Source organism: Rhea americana, unplaced genomic scaffold, assembly GCF_003343005.1.
Source record: "Rhea americana isolate MKP2758 unplaced genomic scaffold, rheAme1 scaffold_109, whole genome shotgun sequence".
Classification (NCBI taxonomy): domain Eukaryota; kingdom Metazoa; phylum Chordata; class Aves; order Rheiformes; family Rheidae; genus Rhea; species Rhea americana.
Window position 1 is genome coordinate 3,013,664 of NW_028185139.1, and position 16,877 is coordinate 3,030,540.

The 16,877-nt window shown below is 38.5% G+C and overlaps 1 protein-coding gene across 6 annotated transcripts in view; it reads right to left on the reverse strand.

Annotated features, from left to right (window-relative positions):
• Positions 1-16,877, reverse strand: part of SLX4IP (SLX4 interacting protein) — an 85,685-nt gene that overhangs the window by 13,994 nt on the left and 54,814 nt on the right. For all 6 annotated transcript variants that reach the window (XR_014896712.1, XM_085312015.1, XM_085312006.1 and 3 more), the window contains 2 exons: positions 13,133-13,210; positions 5,937-6,025 (listed from right to left, as the gene is read on the reverse strand). Coding sequence is in view for 5 of the 6 variants with exons in the window: in XM_085312015.1 (XP_085168141.1) it covers positions 5,937-6,025; positions 13,133-13,210 (167 nt within the window). In the remaining variant the exon portion in view is untranslated. The remainder of the gene's footprint in view (positions 1-5,936; positions 6,026-13,132; positions 13,211-16,877) is intronic.

The window sequence follows — 16,877 nt, forward strand, 5'->3', positions numbered from 1 at the left end:
CAAACTGTCACTGGAGTGGTAATACCCAAGAAGAGGCAGACAACTGGGTCAAAAGGGGGTATCTTAACTGGCACAGCTTTCTTCTTTATGATTGAGTCAAAGACCTGAGCTYCACTATTTTGTGACTTAGTTTCTCAGAGAGCAGTTTTATGATTTAAGCTAATTTAAAGCTATATTGACATTGAAAGGAAAGCCTCACCCTTATCAAACACCTGGTCCTGCCAAGTCCCTGTACCAACACAAGCACTTATGCAGCCACACAGTGAGTCTGTCCAAAGTGATCCAACTGAAAGCTAACCATGCAAACAACAACAACAAAGAAAACCTTGTTTGCAGACGGGTCATTGAACTAATTCAACTCTCCACACATGCCAGCACTGACAGAAGTTGCAGACAAGTACGCACGGATAATAGAAGGGAAAAGAAGGCAGGAGAGATTGCATGTTTCAGTGTCRCCAGTCTTGTGTCAGCTTCAGCTGAATACGAAGGATGAGTAGAAAAAGCTGACAAAAGCTTGGAGTGTTGAAAGTGCAAACTCACTAAAGAAAAAAGTAATTATCTGTCCCGCTAAGTGATGTAGGGATAAGGCTCACTAGTCTGCAGTTTCCCTCTTCAAAAAAAAAAAAAAAATGCAATATTTGCTCTGATAGTTTTATTACTTCTACTACAAACAACTTTCAAYGAAAAAATGCATGCATTCCTTACAGACTGATTACCTTTTCACTGTAATTCTCTAATAATTCTTGAATGAATGGTATGTTTACATGGTGACTTGCTGCTGCTTAACTGATAGTTTTGTTCTTGCAATCCCCATCCCATCATTGCTTAAAATGGGCACCAGTAACCAAAGAGAGCATAGGGGCAGATTTGAAGAACACACAGAAGTGCCAGTGTCAGCTTGGTAGATACAAAATCTCAAGAGAGGTATGGCTCCTGAATCCTAGCTCTCAGTGCATTTCTAGCTCAGTACTTCAGATACATGAGTAAACCTAGCAGCATAACACATCTGAGCAAAGCAGGAGCTCAGAAGAAGATGGCCTTGGAGGCCATAGCTAACACAAATGCCTCTTTCCAGGTGTAGTAGTTTCCACCTCTGAGTTTGGGATTCGAAYGAAATACAGAATACATGTATACATGGAATAAAAGAGATGTGAAGTAATTCAGTATTCTTGTTTAATCTCATTTTATCTAATTTTGAAGAAGTCATGAACGAATGATAGGTTGCGACACTGTCTTCTGGGCCACTAAGACCAGTGCAATGTGTTTAATCCCATTCATACAATACATTTAACCCCATTCAGACAGCTATCAAACTACAGCTTAATATTAAGTTGTTCTTCTCTAGTTATGCCTCCTATAATAGTTWAAAAGAATTACAGCATATTATCTAAACCCAAATAAAATTAGATTTTATGAGGAAAAAAAAAAGGATAATGTAATGACTTTGAAGAACATCAATCAGACATATTACATCAGGCAACGGGCAGAAATTGAAGCACAGGAAGTTCCACCTGACCGTGAGGGGGAATTTCTTCCCTGTGAGAGTGACGGAGCACTGGCACAGGTTGCCCAGAGAGGTTGTGGAGTCTCCTTCTCTGGAGAYMTTCAAGGCCCACCTGGATGCAACCCTATCTAACATGCTCTAGGTGACCATGCTGAGYGGGGAGGTTGAACTRGATGATCTCCAGAGGTCCCTTCCAACCTTRMTGATTCTATGATTCTATGAAATGTAAAATTAATGTATGTTTTGAATGTTATTTCCRTTCTAGGGTAACTGTATGCAGCTGCCTAGAGGAGTGGTCCTCTACTCTTCTTCCAAATCCTGTCACGTTCCTGCAACGTTCTTTGTGTCACAGCTATCAATTGTATGAGCGCAGGATGAGTTGGCTCAGTGAACTAACATGACAGAAAACTAACCTTCCAAAGAAATCCAACAAATAAATAGTTTTCTGCTGTATCAAATCCAACTGATATAATCTCAACTGAAAAATCACAAGGCCCATTGCAACAGAAAGGAAAGTAATATGGAGCTAGAAATAGACAGGACATTGACTGACCTTTTCAAGATTAGCCCACAATTACAATTGTTTAACAGTGATATTACATATGCACAACACAGCTTTGTGCTGAGGTTAGCACCTTATACACTGTGAACTGTACAAGTGTATTTCATGGCGTTTTTTCTTTCCCCTATCCAATCTGATATCACTTAACAATAAAACATCATCTTTAAGGTACTTAAGATAACCGAATTTAACAAAAAATCTTCTACCAATCTTTGCAAATTGTTCCTACCAGAAGAAGGGTTTCTACCTTCAAACAGTCATACTGCTCCTCTATTGAGCAGCCTCTTGCTAATTCCTGTTAAATATACAAGTTTTAATGAAAGAACCAGAAGCCTCTTCCCAATATAATCAGATTCCAAGCACACTGTGTCACTTATGCTCTTAAAGTATTTGCTTTATTAAAGAGAACTCTCTAATGTAAGAATGAATTCTCTAATCTCAGTCTGAAGTATGGTACAGTGACACAATTTATAAAATGAGACTGGTATGAAAAACACAAAATGCTCTGCTATCTAGCTTTAATTTGTTGGGGTTTAAAAAGCACTCCACATACTTTTCACACTTTTCTCCTTTTGTACATTTTAAGAGTTAAATTCTGTTTGCAAAATCTTATTTTTTTTCATAATATTCCCTATAACAAAATAAGACTCAGTGGAAATTCTGATACTCTTAAATCAAGACATGATCTCCTATTCTCCATTTTCTTTTCCTATTTCATATGAATAGTATTTTCAAATTTCCATTTTAATATCAACATTAGCTTAACCTCTTTCATGYCTTCCCTACAACTACTTCCTTCTATAGATTCTGGTATAAAGCTTATGTGATTATCAATGAATACTACATTGTTAGCACATTTAAAAAATGTTCTCAAGCCTGCAATAACCTTCCACCCATTTCCACTGTTTCTTCAGATAATTCAGTTCCAATTTTCCATTTTAGCACTCTAAAAAATAATCATCAAGAAAATGTCATCATTTTGACACAGATGACATATGTCTCTATAGCTGTTATACTTCCTTAGTTTCCCTATTTTGCCAGAGGTCTCAAAACTCACTCTTTTTTCAAGATAAAACTACTCAAGATTACAAATATAATTTGACAAAACATGAAACAATGGCTTCATGCCTATACTTAGCATAATCAGCCAGGCTATTCTTCCATCTTTTCTTTGAGACTTCTAATTTGTTCATGTGTTTTTAATACCTTATCGTATTCTTTCTTTAATAGAGATTTGCTTATGATGCATTATTGTCTGCAGCCAGTACCCTAGATACGACCACAGCAGCACCCATTTCTAAGTATGGATTTTACAAAATAGAAAGTAAAATAGAAGGCAATTTACTGATATTTCGTTTCAGCTCTATTCTTTAGAAGTGTTCTCCAACCTTTTATTACATTTAAAACCAACTTGACAGAGACTGTTTAAGCAACAAAAGACATCACAGAAGGCTTTGAATTGCTACATTCAAGCTGCTTGTGTATATCTCAAACGCAATCTAATAACGATTCTTAAGATGCCAGATGTAAGGATTTTATTTCCTATCTGGCTACATCTCTTGAAACTCTTGGTTTAATCAATACCTATTTCAGGAGATGTAGAGAATAGCCTAAAAGACAGTGAAAAGGTAAAGAACAAACTGCTGAAGATAGGTGAAAAACAGAAGAGTTGCAATTGTAAGAGAAAGAGCAACGAATGAAATAAATTTGCCTCTATCAGATTGACATAAAACTGGTTCAAAGTATTCAAAAGGAGGGCATTAAGCCTGACATTTATTGACACAGTTCAGGAATTAAAGCTTTACCCAAAGCATAAAACAGCATAAAAGCAATTAAAAAAAAAATAATTTTAAAGTCTTGACTAAGCCAATGACAAAAAATAACACTGAAAATGATGAAGTCACTGTTAGCTACTAGTCAATTACTTCTATAAAACAGAGATAAACCCTCAAATTGGTAACAAAAGGTAGAGCTGATGAAACACCCAAAAGAACTTAATACAATTATGAAATTATTCAAATTCAAACAAAACACAGAGGGAGAAAAACATATGCCCCATCTTCACCCCTTGATAGAACACAACAGTCTATCAATGGAAAGGTCTTCTTGGAGGTCTTTTGAAGTTCAGTTTGGATCTCAGACATACGCACTGTTAAACTGCACAGAGGACAGCACATACACAAAGTGCAGATTCTTAGTCTTTATTTCTGGAGTGCCAAAAACCTGAAATTATCTTTCAGTGGCAACCGAAGACTCAGTTCTCAGTTTGCCAACTTGACAAAATAGTCAGCTAGAATTTATAACAAACTTGGTACTAAATATGCTGAAGAAGACCTCAGATCCAAATAGGCCCCAGTGGACTGTTCAAGTTTCTATGGTAAGAGTTATGAAGGCACTCCAAAACATCTGCTGAAGATCTGTTCACATTATCTTAGTTCTTCAAATCAGGGAATTAGGCTGGCAGTAGCTATCTTATTCTCTCCTACCAACATATGACACTAAACATTCCAGTTATATGTGCCTGTATCCAGGCATCCATAAGTAAAGCAAACTCCTAAAACTCTGCTATTGATTAGGGTATGATCACACTGAAAGATCTTTTAAATTTAAAGCTCACTTTTTGAACAACCAGGAGTTTCCACAGATCAGATAATATTTTGAAATAACCAAGCTGAAGTTCAGATGATTAGGTYTTTTGTTTGCCTTCTCTTTACTAGACAAAACAGATCTCTGATCTGTTATATTCTGGTAAAAATTAAGAATATCAAAGGTGTGTCGGGGGATTAGATGTCTCATGACAGATATTTAAACAAGAAAAAAATTATTTCTCAATCAAAATGAAGAGACAGGATTTTCTGTTTAAGGCATCTAAGAATTTTAAAGACAATATTGAGAAAGTAATTTTCACCAAACTAGAAAAGTACTTCTAAAGCAATTAGCTTTTCTTTTTGAGAGAGACAGAAAGAGAGAGAGAGAGAAAGAAAGATAGCTAAATTTTCTCAGTCCTTTGACATTTAAGAATACTTACCAATTTGGGAAACAAGATAATAAAATCTGAATCTAGAATAGGAAATAAATCACCCTATTTGATATAAAAAAACCTCATGTTCAGCGAGTAAAAGAAATGCTTATTTTTTTAGTATCAAATATAGTTAAATATATTTGATAAAAACCACTAAAATACACACAAACCTCCGTATGTAATCCCGACTCTCAACATGAGCACAGAAGAGACTGCCTGTCATATAGCAGGCCACCTGGGTCAATATGAGCGCTCCAGAGATAGCTACCAGTTAACTGTAGCATAAAATATAAAAGCCTTTAACCATGATAAAATGTTCAGGATGAACTATTTTAAGTACAACTTCCTATGGTATTTAACTAACCACCAGTGCCTTTTCTCCCCTATAAATGATCGGGAGTTTTTTTCCCAGCAGGTCTAGCACTGATTCATTTGAGTTGCTCTGCAGAACAGAAGCACTAACAAAACATAAAAAAACTCACAGCCATTTAAAACTGCTCCATAATTATTCTGGAAAATAAAATGTTATAAAGACAAAATGTAAAGGAAAAAAGATCCTAAAAAAGATCTCTAAAGCCAAGGTGCTGAAAGCATACCTAGCTTCCTAAATAAGCAATCTTATTTAAGAATAAATAAACAAATAAACTCCGAGCTTCCAAAAATTCTCATTATTGTCTGTTTCAGACACACTTTAGGACCTCCTTTTGAATACTTCAGTCCAACTGCTTAGGTGATTTTCTGATTCCAGCCAGACATTCACAAATATGTGAATAATTACATCTATATACAAACATTCATCTTACCATTCTACAATAAACAGGAAAACCGTAGAACTGTTTTGTACATACCAAAGCACCATTCTCACATGTCCAAGCACTTGGATTAGATTCAAGTTTACTGACACAAACCACAAATCTGTCTGGAAATACACGTAGCTCTATACAAAAACAATTGAAAAGAAAATTACAAAAATGATACGCATATATTCAAAGACACATAATGGTGATATTCATATTATTTTAGTAAAAAAAAAAAAAAAAAAAAGAACTGTACAAGAAGTCACTTAATCTGCTCCATTACTGGAAATTTTGTTACCTTCTTTCTTCAATATCTCATCCACGGTTTGAGTTGCTTTGCCTTTTTAAACCATTCAATAATCAGTAAGTAAGCCCAGTCCTCAAGAGGACAGCCATGGCTACACAATAGTCCACCCAAGGCCCTCAACAAATGTACCACATAGAACCCACAGACAAACAACTTAAGATGATTTCTTTTGCGCTATTCTGATGATTAACCTTTTCATAACAAAAGTTGTAAGTCATGTCTGTCATGCAGCAGAATAGATTCAATCAAGATTTGACATAAAATTCCACACATAGCAAAACTTGACTTGACTTTCAACTTGACTACTGTGATTTTGAAGTCATTGAACAAACTGGTTAACTTTTACTGAATTACATATTTTATTCAAGATCATATGGTTTGTAATGAACAAATAACAAAGCTTCTATGTACAGAAGATTGAAAGTTGAAAAGTTTCAGATTAGAATAGATCAAACCTAGCTTTATTCAGTAACTATCAATGCTTTGAAAAGAGAATAGTTGGATATTCAAGGCTGGAAACTGGTCACTTCTTGTGGGAGGAGGCCACAAGGCCACAAAACCCTTGCTCCTCCTGAAAACTTGTAGTTGAAGAACAGGTAAAGTGCCCCCCAAGCTGAGGAGGAGCTGGGCATGGCTTCAAGGGAAGCAACTGGGCCGACAGACCCTGTGCCTTGCGGGAACACTCGGAAAAGTGGGAGTGACTGTTGTGGATGGCTCCCTGCTGCAAGGGATAGAGGCACCTATCTGCCAACCTGACCTCTTGTCTAGAGAGGTTTGCTGCCTGCCAGGGGCTCAAATACAAGATGTCGTGGAAAGAGTGCCAAGGCTTGTCCACACATCAGATTATTACTCTCTTCTGCTCTTTCACATGGGTGCTAACAATACTAGGGCAAACTGGAAATGATCAAACAGGATTTCAGCGCTCTAGGGATGGTGGTCAAGGGTCTGGGAGCCCAGGTCATTTTCTCCTCAATCCTGCCATTGAGGGGAAATATAGGAGGAGGAAGAGAGAGATTTTCCAAGTTAACTGGATGTGCCGCTGGTGTTGGCAACGGGGTTTTGGTTTCTATGATCATGGGACTCTGTTTGAAGATCAACAACTGATGGGGAGAGATGAGATCCACCTCAATCAGTGGGGCATGGATGTCTTTGCCAATAGGTTGGCCAGCCTGGTAAAGAGGGCTTTAAACCAGGAAGGATCGGGTAAGGGGAGAGTTACAGAGATAGAGTAGTCAACAAAGCATGGCTGAAGCTGGGATGCCTCCAGTGGGTGCATGCAGAGAAGTGCATATGGGACATGGCTATGGAGGATCTTCTTAAACTCCTCCTGGCAAACCTGCATGCTCAATTASCTCTCTGATATGCCTGTACACCAGTGCACGCAGCATGGGGAATAAACACGAGGAAAAGGAGATCTGTGTGCTGTCTCAGGGCCATGATCTCATTGCAATTACACAGACATGGTGGGATAGCTCACAACTAGAATGCTGTCATGGATGGCTACATGCTTTTTATGAAGGACAGGCCAGGAAGGCGAGGTGGTGGAGCTGCCTTTTTTTTTTTTTTTTTTTTTTGAGAAAGCAACTGCAGTGTATCAAGCTCTGCCTAGGGGTGGATGAAGAGCAAGTTGAGAGCTTATGGGGAAGGATTAAAGGGCAGGCTAACATGAGTGACACTGTTGTGGGTCTCTACTACAAGCCATCTGATCAGGAAGTTGATGAGGCCTTCTACAGACAGCTGGAATCRTTCAAGAGAGCTGGTTAATATTCAAGCATCACTTCCTCCAAGCTCAAGAGCAGTGCATCCCAAGGAGAAAGAAGTCCAGCAAAGGGGGCAGGAGATCTGCATGGATGAGCAAGAAGCTCCTGACAAAACTCAAACAGAAGAAGAAAGTACACAGGATGTGGAAGAAGGGGGAGAGGCCACTTCGGAGGAATAGAGAAATATTGTCACAGTATGCAGGGATGCAACGAGGAAGGCTGAGGCCCATCTGGAATTAAGTCTGGCAAGGGATGTCAAGGACAACAAGAAGGGATTCTTCAAATACATCAGTAGCAAAAGAAAAACTATGGAAAATGTAGGCCCGCTCCTGAAGGGGGGTGAGGGTCCTGGTGATGAAGGATACAGAGAAGGCAGAGTTACTGAATACCTTATTTGCTTCAGTCTTTACTGCTAAGGCCTCAGGAATCCCAGAATCTGGAGACAACAGAGAAAGTCTGGAAAAATGAAGACTTTCCCTTAGTTGAGGAGGACCAGATTAGAGATCATTTGGGCAAACTTGACACCCACAAATCCATGGGCCTTTATGGGATACAGCCACAAGTGCTGAGGGAGCTAGTGGATGTTATAGCTATCCCACTCGCAATCATCTTTGAAAAGTCACGGAGAACTGGAGAGGTACCTGAAGAGCAGAAGAAAGCCAACGTTACTCCAGTCTTCAAAAGGGCAAGAAGGAGGACCCAGGCAACCATAGGCCGGTCAGCCTCACCTCCACCCCTGGAAAGGTGATGGAACAGCTCATTCTGGATGTCATCTCCAGGCATATGGAGGAAAAGAAGGTGATCAGGAGTAGTTAGCGTGGATTCACCAAGAGGAAATCATGCTTAACTGATCTGAGAGCCTTCTATGATGGAAAGACTAGCTGAGTAGATGACGAGAGAGCAGTGGACGTTGTCTGCCTTGACTTCAGCAAGGCTTTTGACACTGTCTCCCATATCATCCTCCTAGATAAGCTCAGGAAATGCAGGTCAGATGGGTGGACAGTGAGGTGGATTGAGAACTGGCTGAACTGCAGAGCTCAGAGGGTTGTGTTCAGCAGTGTAGAGTCTAGTTGTAGGCCTGTAGCTAGTGGAATTCTTCAAGGGTCAGTACTAGGTCCAGTCTTGTTCAACTTATTCATCAGTGGCCTAGATGAAGGGATCAGCAGCAGCAGATATCATCATCAAGTCTGCTGATAATACCAAATGGGGAGGAGCAGTTGATACCCCAGATGGCTGTGTTGCCATTCAAAGAGACATGAACAGGCTGGAAAGTGGGATGGAGAGTGTCATCAGCAGGTCGAGGGAGGTGATCCTGCCCCTCTACTCACCTCTAGTGAGGCCACATCTGGAGCACTTTGGCCAATTCTGGGCTCCCCAATATAAGAGAGACATGAAACTACTGGAGAGAGTCCAGTGTAGGGCTACAAAGATGATTAAAGGACTGAAGCATCTCTCTTATGAGGAAAGGCTGTGAGAGATGGGCCTGTTTAGCCTGGAGAAGAGAAGACTGAAGGGGGATCTTACCAACGTCTACAAATACCTTAAGGGAGGGCGTCAAGAGGATGGGGCCGAACTCTTTTCAGTGGTGCCAAGTGACAGGACAAGGGGCAACAGGCACAAACTGAAACACAGGAAGTTCCATATGAACATGAGGAAAAACTTCTTTACTGTGAGAATGACAGAGCACTGGAACAAGTTGCCTAGAGAGGTTGTAGAATCTCCTTCTCTGGAGATACTCAAAACCTGCCTGGACGCAATATGCTCTAGGTGAGCTGCTTGAGCAGGAGCATTGGACTAGATGATCTCTAGATCATCTTCCAACATCAATCATTCTGTGATTCTGTTATTTTACCAACTAGATAATTCCCAGATTAACATCCCCACATTTTCAGCTCAGATTTTTTTTAAGAGCTATATCTCCCCCCCCCGCCCCCGCCAAGAGATGTATCAATTTTAATGTTTGGCATAATTTAAGAACAACTGATCTTGAGACAGGGCAGAAACAAGCATGCAGAAAAACATCAGGCTGGTCTTTTGCAGTTTCTAGTAGAGTATCTCGCCGCAACAAAGTAAGTGTGAGTATTATGTGCACAATTCACCAGCAAGATTCAGGTCATCCATATGGTAACTGTCTCTCTACAAGAAAGAGCCCTTTTATCAAAAGCACAGCTCCATTAGTATCTGACAAAATCCTACAAGTGCTTACCAGCAACTCCAGCAGTAACTTTGCTACAGTCACTACAATGAAAGATGGAGATGTTGAAATATATTACCTTACATTTGCTATTAGTTAAGAAAATGTACACATGGAGACCACAGCTGCAGCTTAATTGCCACAATAGCTTGTTAAACTATTGTAACTTGATTGTGAACACAAGCCATTCACTACTGTAACTTGATTGTGAACACAAGCCATTCGCAGTGATTTCAGAGCTACCAACTCTGCTAGCAGAACTGTGTTCAAGAAAGTACTAACATTTCCATGTCAATAGTGACCAAATTATGTTTCTTTGCTTGTAAGTCAAGACCTGAAATGCTTTTCTCAAAGGTCTAATAAAATGGCTTTCAAACTGTAAGCAGTCTAATGACTATTATATGGTCAGCTTCACATCCATCCCTTAGACAGTGATGGAACAAATGATCTGGAAACCATTTCCAGATGCATGAAGGATGAGAACATCTTTGTGAATGGTCTGCATGAATTTATGAAAGGAAAAATCATGCCTAACCAACCCAATAGCCTTCTACAATGAAACAACTAGGTTGGCAGATGAGAGGAGAGCTACTGTTTAGCCTGACCTAAATAAGGCCTTTGACATTGTCTCCCATAATATCTTCATAGGCAAGCTGATGAAGTAAGGGCTAGATAAGCAGACAGTGAGGTGGACTGAAAATTGTAGCCTGAAATGCCAGGCTCGAGGGGTTGCGATCAGCAGCACAAAGTTCAGCTGCTGGTCAATCACAAGCGGTGTGCCCCAGTGGTCAACAGTGGGGCATATACGCTTTAGCATCTTCATTAATGACCTAGACGAGGGAGCAGAGTGAACCCTCAGCAAGTTTGCAAATGATACAGAACTGAGAGGAGCGGTTATGCAACCAGGTTGGTGTGCTGCCATTCAGATGGAACTCAACAGGCTAGAGAAATGGGTAGAGAGGAACCTCAAGAAGTGCAATAAAGGAAAGTGAAGAGCCTCACACCTGGAAAGGAATAATTCTATGCACCAGTACAGACTGGGGCCCTGCTGGCTGGAAAGTAGTTTTGCAGAAAGCATCTGAGGGTTCTCATGGACACCACCATAAGACAGTAATATGCCCTGGAAGCAAAGCATTCTGAGCAGCATTAGGAAGACCAGCAGGTCAAGGAAGGTTCTCCTCCTCCTCTCCACAGCACTGGTGAGACGATATCTGGACCACACTCAATTCTAGGCTCCCCAGTACAAGGGAGACACAAACATACTTCAGCAAGTCCAGTAATGARCCACAAAGACAATTAAGGGATCAGGGTATCTTTCATACGAGAAGAGGCTGAGAGAGCAGGGATTGTTTAAAAAGGGGAATCTTATCAATGTATATAAGTCTCTGATGGGAGAGTATAGAGAAATGGAACCAGACTCTTCTCAGTAGCAGCCGGTGAATGGACAAGAGGCAACGGGCACAAATTGAAAAACAAGAAATTCCATTTAAACAGAAGAAAAAGCTTTTTTATTGTAAGGGCAGTCAAGCATTGGAAAAGGTTGCCCAGAGAAGCTGCRGAGTCTCCATTACAGGAGATATTCAAAACCCAATCTGACAATGTCTGAGCAGGGGGTTGGACAAGACAATCTCTCCAGATGTCCATTCCAACCTCAATTACTGTACAACTCTGTGAGAGGGGCTACAGAAAAAAGGCAGGGAAATTATTGCAAGGACTGAAATTGTTATGTAGGGTTCCAGTAATAGTCTCTTTGGTAAACTTATTTTAGATATTGAGTATCACCAACTACAACATGCAAGATTCTTTTTAAAATTAGGTTTGATGTCCGTTTTTTGTTCATGAAGCATTACGTGTGTCTTACAGAAAAGAAACACGGGCACCAAATTATTTACCATTTGATATGTACTTATTTTGGTATTTGTCGGCAATGAAAATCAGCAAAATTAAGCTCCTCTCTTGTTAGAAACTTCACGCGGAAGCTGAGTTTTAACTGGAGAACTAAAGCCTCTCTTTTTGGTAGCATTAGTAAAGTACACTGATTCTAGCTAGCTGTTTTTATTGTTACATTTTATTATAATCTCATTTGCTGGCTAACAAAATAAATACATGTGTAGGCATTCACTAATACTTAAAAAAGTTAAGATTTAATACTCAAACTGCTCAGCATCACAGGCTTACTGCTATTCTAGCCTAACTATTCTTTCAGCAGGCAAGGAGAACAAGTTTGACAAAATATTTAAAATCAACACTGTAATCTCTTCAATCACTATGGAGTTAGACAAAATTAGTTGATATTTGAAGAGAGATTTAAACATTCACGACTATAATAAAATTCCTGTAAAAAAAACCAAAAAATTACAAAAAGATTTCCATTCAAGTAACCATATTTCTAATACCACTTAGTTGATTTATTATTCTTTTATATGAAAAGATCAACACAAAGGGCAGTGATTGTTACAGCGCCTTTTTATTGTTGTTGGCAGGACAGGATTGATATCACTTCCTTACAGAACATCTTGGCCTGAGAAAACATGAAAAAAGATCTGGTCCAATGACATCACTTATATAAAGATTTTATAGCACTGAGYCGAATGAAAGCTTTTTCTTGCATACACTTGTACCATACAGTTGATGTCACAAGACACTCAAGCAACAATGAGGTGATTCATACTGCAACCTCTGGTTGATTCATCCTGCAGAAACTCAGTAAAATGCTGAGTCTCATCATACTTAGAGAATTTGGTGTGGCTTAGCTGATTACCCTGACGCAAGGCATACAAAATTTYAAATTAAGTTAAAAAAAAAAGAAATATATTATATGTTCAGAAACACTTCTAATTTTAGCAAACATTCCCCGGAAAAAAAATCAAAATCAAATAAAAAAAATGTGATTAAGCATACCAAAAAAACTAGCAGAAGTATTAAGTTTATGATCCCCTTGTTTTCTACCAAAAATGCGTAACACTATAAGAAATTAGTCTCTTACCACGATAACGTTCTCCTAAAGCACAACGAAGATTGACCCATCTCTTCATAAACTGGGCAGTAATGTGAAAATGGCTGCCTGCAACATAAATCAAAGCAGTGATAGTAAGTGTAAGGGTATCTTGTGCATTCTGGTCTCAAAATGTTGCACATTATGAAAAAAAAAAAAGGACTGTTGTAGAGAGAGAAGCAGTAGCAGCTCATGAACAYAAAAAAACCCACAACTTTAAAGGAATATTTTTAGAAGAGCTACATATACTGAAGTCTGAAGAAATTAATATCTAGAAGGGGGGAAAACCTAAACAATTTACTCACTGTCAAGTTCTAGCATCCAATCACAGAAATGAATTTAAATCCATTAATTGATCACAGAAGATGTCCCCATCAATAGCCCTAGGTACTAAACTCCTAGTCACTAATATATGTTTATAGAAATTCTACTTGAAGACTACAGAGGACCTTAAATGTCTTCTAGAGAAATATGACATACTCAAAGTTGGTAAAAAAAAAAAAAATGCTGAAAAATGAATGAAAAAAATCACAAAATGTAAATATTTACAGCTATATTGAATTAAGTGAAAAACGTAAACCTTTAGAAACATTAATATATACAAGCGCACATAGTCATGTTGGCTGCCATAGCAGATACCTGTAACATATATAGAGGATTCTTCAGTTCCCATTCCCAAGAACGATAGAAATCCCTGTGCTCCAGGAGCATAAGAAAAGGCTAGAAAGGATTATCTTATGATTAAGAGACTACTAGACCAAAGGAAACCAGCTTCTACTTCTGTTTTACTTAAATTCTCAAAGGACTATGAATACATCAGTTAGAACTAGATTCACAAAGGTACTTGGGAAACTAACTCCCACTGAAATTGAAACAAGTTTGAATCTGTGACTTCTCCTCCATAGTCTCTCTGTACAGCTCACTAAATATATATATATATATATATATATATATATATATTTTGCAAAAGAGAGTTAATATTTCCCCTAACTCTTTAGGGGTTTGCAAGTCACAATGTATTGCTCCTTCTAAGACAGTCAGACATTCTATATGCAAATATCACAGAAGAGTTTAAAAATCTTCTTCTAACAATTTAAAGGAAGTAAGGAAAGACCTTGTTTCTTAGTCTCAGTTTCTGCTGAGCAAGTGCCAAGGTATTCCTTATTTCCAAGTATAAGCCTGAAAATGCATGTCCTTTTCTGCAGTCTACAACTCTCCTATGAGTACAAGATCTCTTGGAGCTCACCATAAAATGATGTTCTACATTATCTCTCATTAAGTACTACAGTTATTGATCACAATCAGTCTTTTCATATTTATCGGCCATTTTTTTTCCTTCCCCTCAGGAAAACAACTAAAATTTCCCTTCAAGTCAAGAGATGACAAGTTGAATCATCCCTTAAAAAAGATGAGCATTTGAGAAAAATTTCAATGTAATCCACCACCTTCATCAACCGTGTATTTATGAACACAATTAAAGAAAATTATTTTTAGCTACTTCCAGTTTGGCATCCACAGGTCTTCAATGTTCTTAATAGGGTAAGCAAAAATCAAGGAATTTGCCCTTTATATAAAACAAATTATTAGTGTGATAAAACTGTCTTTCGCTGTTACCTCCATAATGCTAAAGAGTAACATTCATAGAAGTACAATTTCACAAATTTCCAAAGAGAATATTAAGAGAACCTTTCCTTGTACATGGGTCTAGGATATTCCAAAAGTATTTTTCTTCAGTAGGACTTAAAAAGGGGAAATCTTGTGCTTTTCACAGAGAAAAGCATGATTCCTGAAATTCTTCTAAGAATCAAGTGATATGTATATCTGTTTATTTTGCTTGCTATCCTGGTGTTCTCTGAGAGGTAAGCTTTTATCATATTTGACCGACTAATGGCCGGAACAAAGTTAGAAATCCCTCTTAAAGAATCTTGATTGGTTCCTGTTTCTGGGGAATAATACCTCCCTTAAATCTAAGGCAGTAAATAATACATACACACACAAGTGATCCAGGCAGCTCTATACTATTTTTGCAGAGTCATCTCAAATCTGAAAGTGTTACAGAGTCTTTACAGGGTGTTATACCTGAGAATAAGCTCTGCCCAGAGGGATTAACACTAGAAGAGAATTTCAGTTTCCATGACTATTTACGAAGACTTGGTTGAAAAAGTCAGAACAGATGTTCTGCTGTAACTGCAGGAAAACGTTAAGATGTGTTACATTCAATATATCATATTTTAAAACTAAAACAGAGCTATGCTTATCAAATATTTGTAAACTCTCTTGTGTGAAATCTGATCTAGCCCATCAAGTTACCTGGAGTTTGCAGAACTTCTCCACAGCTTTGAAATTTTCTGAATTACTGCAGCACTATAGAAGCTGTAACATTCTCTTTCTGCTTCCACCAATTAACCATTCTTCTTCATAAAACAAAAAAGCCTCATAAGAGCACTTTCTTATCTGACAACTTTACGCACCTTTTAGTTTTTTAAACTTTCTATATAGTTAGTGAGCATGAGTCTGAATTAGTTCTCGAGTCCAGACTTGTCTACTATCAACACACTTTATATACAGGGAAGAAGGCCAGTGTATACTCAGCAAGGACCAGAAGCTACTGCTCCTRCTATCTGGAAGGATGGAACAAGCGAGATGTTTCAAATAACCCAGCATTAACTCCTTCTAAGCAGACTGCAGAAACTTAAAACACTGTTTTGCAGGCAGTAATGTAGAAAGAAATTTCATGGATTTCAGGCTCAGCAAGCCCACTCAGACAAATCTTAGATTTCATCTTCATCATGCAACACTGACATAACTCCCTACACAGACTACCAACATAGGCAAAAATAACATCTCTGCTAGTAGTTTTTTTTTCCTCATTTTTTCAAAACTGCATCTAAATCATCAGATCAAGGTTCCAAAAAAATAAACTACAAATGAAAAAGAGACACCCTGAAACCTAGAATGTGACTTAATAAACGTAGTTCTAGAAAGGCTGCAGTTCAGTTTCAGCTGTAATACGCACCAGTGAGTAATGTCTTTTAAGGAACGGTAATTTGCCCTGCTTGTTATATTTCATAGTCCCAAGACACTGAGAGGAAGTATCAGACACTGGCTTTTCACTGTAAAACTATCCCGTAACACTTGTTTTCCAAAGGAGTTACAGCCAAGTTGACTTGAGCTTCCACAAGGCTGCCAAGAAGAGGCTGTGGTACAGYGTATAACAGTGGAAAGCCCTCTCCCACGGCTATTAGAGACCATTCATCTGGGAACCTGGGAAAATGCCTCTGAGCTGCTGAGTTATCGGGAGTAGCCTGGCAGGTGTTCACTTCCCAGCAGTATCTGGCACCTGCCTGGCTCTGTAACTAAATTCAGCAGTCTTCTCCAAAGCCGCACTACAAGCCTAGGAAGGCCTGTTGCCCCACAAACTGTTCCTTATTTGGCAGAGGGCTATTTCTGATTGCACAGGGTTTTTATACCGCTTTTAAAAATATTTGTTTTTTTCCAATAGCCTAGATATTATACATTTCTGACAGATTACTCTTGATTAGGACCGTCTCTATGTTTGTACAGTATAGTCTTAAACCCTGGTAACTTAAACGTATTGAAAAACATAAGAAGGTAAGTTTGCAAACTGTTAAACTGTGAAAGTAAGGATATACTTTTTGAAATATTACATTGCACATATAAAACAAAATCTGAATTTTCCTTATGCTAGTTTAATTATTCTACACAGATTAAACTA